The following is an 8702-nucleotide window of genomic DNA, read 5'->3' as shown; positions in this document are numbered from 1 at the left end:
CATCGGTAAATAAAAATCTATTTCTGCTGCCGCCGCCGCGCACGTGTGCCAGCGGATGTCCGTCGTCGTGCTACCGGTGGTGGTGGTGGTGGTATGCGCGCGCGCATGCTCGTACCGCACACGGGTACACGCGTCGGACACGGCCAGTCGCGCGTGGGTGTCGGTGCGCGCGTGTTCTCGGCCGGTTCCTGCCGGTGTTGTTGTTGTTGTTGTTGTTGTTATCGCACTGTTGTTTGACCCGCGGTCGCGTTTTTCCAGGGCCGTCGCAGCCGCGCAGACATGGCCGAACAAGAGATGCAGCACCAGGACCCGTGGAACGGGCCCGCAAAGGACGGCCTGTACGACCCGCAGCTCGAGAGAGAAGCGTGCGGCGTGGGCTTCATCGTGGCCATCGACGGCAAGCGCTCGCACAAGGTAAAGTTGATGCGCGCGCAGGTATTCTCGAACGCGTAGCACCGGTAAGGGACGCGTGGGCGCGGGTCACGGGGACCGACGATCTACGGGGGCAACCCTTGGCGGCACGTCTCGCCCGCGCGCCGTACGGGTAGAGTGACCGACAAACCCTCCGGCCACGCCCACCGTGCGGTATCTTCGACGGTAACCTTCCCCGACGCCGGTGGCCGATGTGCGTTTTCGCACGTTTCGGTAATTGCCCGCGTCACCCATCGATTTTCCTCTAGGCACCATCGCCGTTCCTGTCGCGTTGCCCGACGGTCGACAGAGATCTCGTGGATTTATGATTATTCTCGATCGCGTTCCGTGTCGCTATGGCCAATGGTTAACCAATGTAACAACGTCTATATGTTGCTATCACACAACTAACTCATAACTGCCCACCCACTATCCTGCGGGACGAAACACGTTCGCATCATCCGCCACATCCGTTTCTTGCAATGGTCCGCTCACGAAACCCGTTCACGTTATCTGCCACATCCGTTTCTTGCGATGGTCCGCTCACGAATCTCGCCTAACACTTTCCTACAACAATGCCCTGCGAAAAGGTCCTGCCGGTGTAATAGTTAATAAATAGCACACAAATCTCCTATAGCCCGCTTAGGGACAGTCCCCTCCCCGTGGGGTGGTGGAAAGTACGTACGTTCGGTAGGGCCTAAACAAGAGTGGTTGGATATAGCCGTATTGATCGCGCGTTTCTTGTTCGACGCGCCTGTAATAGTACGTATAGCGTCGCATAAGATTTCAACTGTACCGCAGGACAATGCTACGTGATACTTATTACTTCGCGCAGTTCTTCCGTACGATCAGACTTCTCAAACCTCGTCCTAATGTAGGCCGTAACATTTCAACTGAAAGTAAAACAATTACTCGTAAGTAACAGATACATATTAATTGGATGATTCGGACGCATTTCATTTCAAACAAAACCGTTTTATATGTATAGCCCAGTAGCGGCTCGTAGTAAATACTCTGAAGGGACTTAAATCATTTTACATTAAACTTCAACGAACAAGAAAAACCATTTTACTGGAAAATTAATTATACTTAATACCTAATTTAGTATTTAGTTAATATTTTTAACTTAATTTAATACTAAATTTTTTTATAAACTTATTCAATTCTACGATCTTTTTTATCTGCAAACTTGCATATAAACGTAGATAACGGCGCACAGTGACTATAGTCATTATAATGACGGCACGGTGACACGGAAATTATTGTCGTAAACCCAGTTTCAATAGTGTCTATAATACGCGGCTTACTCTCCCCATCCCTCTCCGTCCAACGAGCCGAAGAATTACATGTTACGGTTGAACCTGTCTGGCATCAGTTTGACTGAAACGATGACCGTTGCCGAAATTATTAAAATAGTATTTCCATTGAAATAACTATAGATTTTAGATTTTGTGGCTATCAATTTATAATAACAAAGATAACGATATAACATTTTTTCAGTTAAAATAAAAATATTTTAATACATTTTTATTTTTAAATAGTTATTACTTACAAGTAGCTGTTTTTTTTTAAGGAGAGTCTCAAACTCTCCCACTTTTCGTATTTGTTGAAAAATAAATTGTAATAATTATTACGTATATAAAACCGTGATCTGTTATTAGTACATCGTTAAATTAAATTGTTATGAATGATAATAGATTCATATTCATAAAATAGGGATCAAAAGCTCATCGATACGTTTTGACCTTTATCTGATTGGTCTGTGTATTGTACCCGTCTATAATAACAGTTATCGAATGCTCAAAAAAAAAAAAAAATTCTAATGATAAGCTATAATTTAATCCAACGATTGCGTGGAATTTCCAAGGGAATTACATTAATAAAATAATTAAAATCTTGTATAAGCGAACACGTTTGTGTGTGTATACTACACTCGTACTACACTAACACTACTACATTCGGACGAGAAAAACCTCATGTAATTTTAATACAGGACGAACGTTAAAATTATAATTTTATGTAGATAAATTTTAACACGTCGCATAATAAAACGCAGTTGCTCTTTATAATACAACTCTATGTAATATGCATTTAATTATAGTATGCAATCTGCAGGTACCAGTCGTCCATGTAATAGACTTTAAATTTATAATCGAGTATCGATATTTTTACGGAGACCGAAACTGCGGGTTTTAATTACCTACATTGTTTTGCAAAATTTTTATGAAATCAACGAACGGATTGGGTTAAGTTTGAATGTTAAATTATGGTATTCGAGTTAATTTTGTTAGCAGAGAATTTTAACAATTTTTTTTTTTTTTCATGACTTTTCGGTCATAATACAGACTGTAGCAACAGACTGTGGCAATACGCTGTCACTGAATCATCGGTGTACTCTTAATTTAGGTAATGGTTTAACAATATTAATTTGAAAATCTTTTCGTAGTTCAATATTGCCCCGTCTGCAACTTTAGTGTAAATAAACTTTGTATTTTTATTATAATCATTCATATTATATTTTTAAAAGAGTACATAAATCATTTGATTTTTTTTTTACTTTCTTGAAAAAACACGTCGTAAAATGCGTTTGTAAGAAAGTTCTCGCGTCGTTTATAAAATTTTGTAACAGCCATTATTCAATGGTGTAGCCAGAAAAATATTATGGAAGATAGGGGTTTAAATTTTCAATTATCTCTTACATAAGTATCAACTTTTAGTTATAATAAGCCGATTAACCATAAGTTAAAATATAAAATGTGTCAATATTTAGTGTATTAAAACTGTGAAAATTGTTTAATTATGACTTAACATTATACCTATACCTTAAAATAATTGTATATTTTATAAAATAAGAGAGACATTTCGAGGGTAGGGTGGTATAACTCCCCCCTCTGTCACCGCCACTGCTCTTATTAATAAATACCAATAAATATAATGTAAAGGTGGACACATTATTGAGAACCTATTAACTTATGGCAGTTTCGTATCGATAAATAATCGAATGAACAAGGTTAGAAATCTGTGATTTACATAGATGTTGAACCAAAAGCATGCGCTCTGAAGGTACCCACACTCCCGAGAACAAGGGTGCATGTTTAATGTCGTAAATATTTAGACACCGATGCCACTGTAAGTTAGCGGTTTCTTTCTTTATTTTACTACATTGCAAACTAACAAGGCGTACTTCTTTTGCGTGTTATATTTTATTGGCAACTCATTTTTGACCAAATAATTTATAATTAATCACGTTTTGTATACTACGTATCTACTGTTTATAAATTAACAAAATACTTTTTTTTCTTTTTTTTTTTTTAAAAATAGTTTTTTCTTGGTAGTTTAATTATATTATTTAAATATTATGGTATTATTAAGACTGTCACAACATAAAATTTTATTAAACACTATATAACCTTACAGTAAAAAAAACTGTCAAAACTGGAGGTTAACCTGTTTGCGGGCTCATTATTATTCACCAAGAATATTCGTTAATAATAATTTTTTTTTTTTAAAGTAATCGATTTTACATTTTATCATCAGTATAATATTTAAAACATCAGAAAAACTAATATTGTATTTTTAATGTATAATGTTTGATTTATAATGTAGAATTAACATATATGTCCTTCTGTAACATTAACAAATCATATTTTCTAAGTAACATCGTCTGTCCGTAGTTCAAACTCTTTGGGTACTTTATTGATATTTCAACACTCGGACGATTTCACTTGCATATTTCTATTAAGAATTCATTAAATGTGATTATATCTTTGGCGTACATTCCTTGACAAAGTAAACATGCATAATTTTCAACAACAATTTCGTTAATTAACAAATTAACAAATATGTGTATAAAACCAATTTTGCACAAACTATACCGTATATAATTTGATTGTTTCATCAACACGTTCAGTGCTTGTCCATTGTATTTTTACTTATTATAATACATATATTATAACAATATGCAGAGCGATTTTTAGGGTTTGTGAGGCCCTAGAGCATTATATATATCTGGGGATGGGGACCTTTAAATACATAAATTGTGGTACATGTATTTTTTTTGAACACATAAATTATTATTGTAAGCTATTAATAAACTTAATTGTATAAAAAAAAATGTAAAATTATGATATTTGTTAAACTTAATGTAGTTTTTGTAAATTTGAATCCCTTGAAATCCCGTAGTCCCTGATCCGGACTCTTAGTGTCTATGACTTGATACGGCACAGACAATACAAATATACGAAATTTATGTAAGTATAAAGTGACATAAATGAATTGTATGTATATACCTATTTTATGACCGTAAAACTAAATCATTTTGCAAATTTGCAAAAATTGTTAATTTGCATATATTATAGGTGTACTTATTATTCTGACCTAATAATGAAACTGTTAAAATTTTCCGTTTTTTCATATGGATTACAATTAAAACTTTTTAAACTGTACGTATGAGTTTTATTAAAATTAAAACGTGCATTGTTTCATTCAATGTAAAAACGATTTAATCAATTTGAATATTAATATCGATTGCTCGAAACTCAAATTTATCAAACACTTATAGACGTATATTCATGAATGTTATCTCATTATCTTTTAAAACCTTCCTATAGCTACTGTTTTGATAATCCTTATCAAGATCGAGAACAAAACCATGAATGTGCGTAAAGTCGAAACGAAATTCCTCTGGTTGAAAAATCAAAAGTATCGCTATGCTCTTTATAGTTTTTCCATTGATATACGTGGTTTTTTTCGGGCTCAAAGTCCAATTCATTCATGTCTTATTATAAATATATACAAAAGTTGGCGGTTCTTGTCGCGAATAAAATAATAATGCATAAAACATCACCGTCAAGACGGCTGAGACATAAAATCGTCATAATATTCTAATTCGGTATTTTTGGCACATTCCAAAGCTAGACGGGTGACGCCGTATTATGTAATGGACTGTGAACCTGCTGTGTGGTTTACCCCCTCCCCTATCCCACATCGTTCTATATTATAACACTTGTGCATGGTAGCGTGAATCCAAAGCATTTAAATAATACATTTTCAACCCCCTTTCTATCGAAGTGGACGCTTCACGCACAACCCGGCGTTATTTTTCGTTAACATATAAATGTTTATTCATGAATCATGTTTTTCATGAATGTTTTTTTTTTTTTTTTTTGTTAATGAATCAATGATTTCGTCGAAATTCCATATAAGTACAATACGTCAGTGATAATTGACAGATTTTGATTTGATTTATTTTTATTATTTTTTTTTTATTTTTTTTTTTTTTAATAGCTCTTCTATTTTCGTGTACGGCTATTTGCGTGTGTTGGCTTAGTTTCAAAATTTGCATGACCAACATTCTAGTTGTCAGTGCGTACCCGCACTATACATTGTTTACTTGTATAACACCTGTTGCCAGTGTCTTTATTTATGATATTGGACAAGAAATATAGTATCGATTTTCGAGTCATTGAACGGTAAATAAAGCATTTTTTAAGAACGTCATAAATAGCTGGTGTCAGCTATTAAAAAAATTATCCAGAAAAAAATGCATATTGAAAAACTCCGAAATAAAGTCTACGATTTTTTTTTTTTTTTTTTAATAAATTGAAATCTTAGAAGAATAGAAAATTTCAATTGATCAGGAAGAAATAATGAAAAACGTTCATAACTCTTTTATATAATATCTATTGTTGAATATCATAATAATTATTTGAATCTAAATTAATAAAATACAAATATTATATACTTTTAAGTATGATTGAACAAAACTTTTTTAATACAACATGGTGCAATATTTTTGCACGGTATAGTAGTTCTTTTATATATTACATCACAAAACGCAACAAAATTCTAACTTCTACTGCACAAATGTTAGTTATTTCAATTTTATGTGTAATGTTTAATAGGAATGTATATATACCAAATAAAAGTTTTTAAAAATATCTTTGAACATTTTTAATAGTTACCTATTTTCATTGTTGAAATAGTTTTCATTTGATTGCCTTATTTTAAATTTTCCGTTTTGAAGATAGTTTTTAATGTACTTTTAATTACCGTATCTAACATTTAAGTTGAAATTTTTATAAATATATTTGCATAGTCCAATAATATTCTATTCATTTTTGTCAAGATTGTTATTTTGGTGATTGTAGATCTATGTTTAATCATAATCTGTATATACGAGAGGTCCTATTGTAGTGTATATTATGTATTAAAATAATAATAAAATCTTTATAGTTTTTTTCTTTTGTTGTACCTACATAATATAATAGAAAACGAAGAATACAATTAAATATTTGTAGTTATTAAATGAAAATGTGCTTCTAAAAAATGTTTGTCTAAAATCTTGTGTTCATCAATCATGTGATAGACCTTAAATTAATTTTAAATAAAATCTACATTCACATGACAAGAAATTAAGAAATATTAGTTTTAACATATATTACGATAACATTATTACGTCGCTTGATTCGGAAATAATTACTAACTGTTTGAGGTTGCATTCTCACAGATACATGTATAATATACTATATTGGTGTCAACATTAAAAAATTCAAAGGTTTCGAAGAAAAACTAGAAGTATCTATGGAAATCACTATAATTTATGGTTATTATTCAATTTAATACCAAGAAAAATTTTTTTAATTATAAATACATTTTTTTGGCATATTGACACTAAAGCAATAAGAATTATGATTAATATCCATCCTTTTAACTATTATAGCTATAACTTTGTGAAAAACAAAAACTAATTGAACATTTATTTAAACTGTCTCGTAATGAAATAAAACGTATATTTTTATACAAATGGATAATTTATGTAACTAAACCATTTTTTTTTTCGACAGCCTTAGCTATAAATTTATTAGTTGAAAAATTTGATTTATTTTATACTTTTAAAATTAAAATGATTCCTTATAAATCTTTAATTTTTAATAACTATTATTCCGATTAAGAGTTATAAATTTGAAATAACAAATGAAATTAATTGTTTTTTTGTCAACATTTTGAAATACCAAAAGTAAAATAATGTATGTCTCACTCGATTTATGTATCACGTACTTACTTGTATATACAGGGTTAATGCATTTTTATTATAAACTTAACATTAAAACTTTATAAACTTTAAGGTCAAATTTAAACTATTATATTAATATATATATGAATAAAATATAACTATTATAGTAAAATGTTATTAATCGTAAACAATTAATTTCAATATTGATATACCTAGACATTTCTGGCAATAATAGTAAGCATAAGAATGGTACGTAATAACCATACATGGTTACTTGAATGCAAAATTAAATTTAGAGAAAATATTAATTAATAATAATTAGATAGGTGATTTTGATTTATATATATAAGAGTTAAACTTTATTATTTACAGTTCAAAAATATTTAGATAAATACTTGCTTTTGATTAATCAAACACTATAAACGTAATAGAACTTCAAGACCAATATACAGTTAACACTAGTATGTCCAAATATTTTATATATGTAATGATATTATATTTAAGAAGATCAAAGATTATCATATTCATAGCTCAAACAATTTTAATTATTTAGTAGTACACCGATATAACATTTTTAATTAAATTAAAATAATTTCATCGAAAAATTAATAAATTAAATAGTATATATCATATTTAAAAATAATTATAAATTAAAAATGGTTTGAAATGTCGTTGATTTAATTATTAGAGTAACATATATTATATATACATTTTTTCATAAAAAAATCAGGACTTTATTGTTAGTTCAATTAGAAAGAATTTGGTTATTTTATTGTTACAAATTTATAATATTTTGTGAGAGTTATTAAAATTAATTAAACAAGTACATAATCTATATTTTAAATTCTTGATAAAGTAAATTAAGATTAAAACATGCTTTTGCATTTAAAAAAAAAATGTTAATGGTCGTTACAAGTAAAAATTAATAAGTTATATCACAAGAGACGTTTTTTTACAAACCTCGTATTAGACAAACTTGTTAATAATATGTACTTTATATTTTCAAATAATTTTTTTTTTTTTTTTTATTGTTTAGAAGAAATATAAAATCTGTTCCTGATTGGAACAATAAGAATATGTGATGAAGGATAGTTTTACATAAAAGTTTGATGGGATGAGTTACCCAGTGGTAATACTACCCTAACTTTATTATTATTCTTTTAATCGTTTAGAAGATCGCGACACTAATTTCTTATGAGTTATCTGGGGGGTTTCCAAGGATTGTGAGTGATGCAAGGTTGGATATGAGGGGATTGATATGAGAAAGAAGTTTGGA

At 30.8% G+C, this 8702-nt stretch overlaps 1 protein-coding gene across 2 annotated transcripts in view; it reads left to right on the top strand.

Annotated features, from left to right (window-relative positions):
* Window positions 1–141: 141 nt before the first annotated feature.
* Window positions 142–8702, top strand: part of LOC112686168 (glutamate synthase [NADH], amyloplastic) — a 33134-nt gene continuing 24573 nt past the window's right edge. For both annotated transcript variants that reach the window (XM_025558362.1, XM_025558361.1), the window contains exon 1: window positions 142–414. In XM_025558362.1, coding sequence (XP_025414147.1) covers window positions 280–414 — 135 coding nt within the window. In that variant the 5' untranslated portion in view covers window positions 142–279. The remainder of the gene's footprint in view (window positions 415–8702) is intronic.

The sequence above is a fragment of the Sipha flava genome, unplaced genomic scaffold (genome assembly GCF_003268045.1).
Source record: "Sipha flava isolate LNK unplaced genomic scaffold, YSA_version1 2_pilon_pilon, whole genome shotgun sequence".
NCBI lineage: Eukaryota > Metazoa > Arthropoda > Insecta > Hemiptera > Aphididae > Sipha > Sipha flava.
This window is presented reverse-complemented; position numbering and strand designations above follow the sequence as displayed.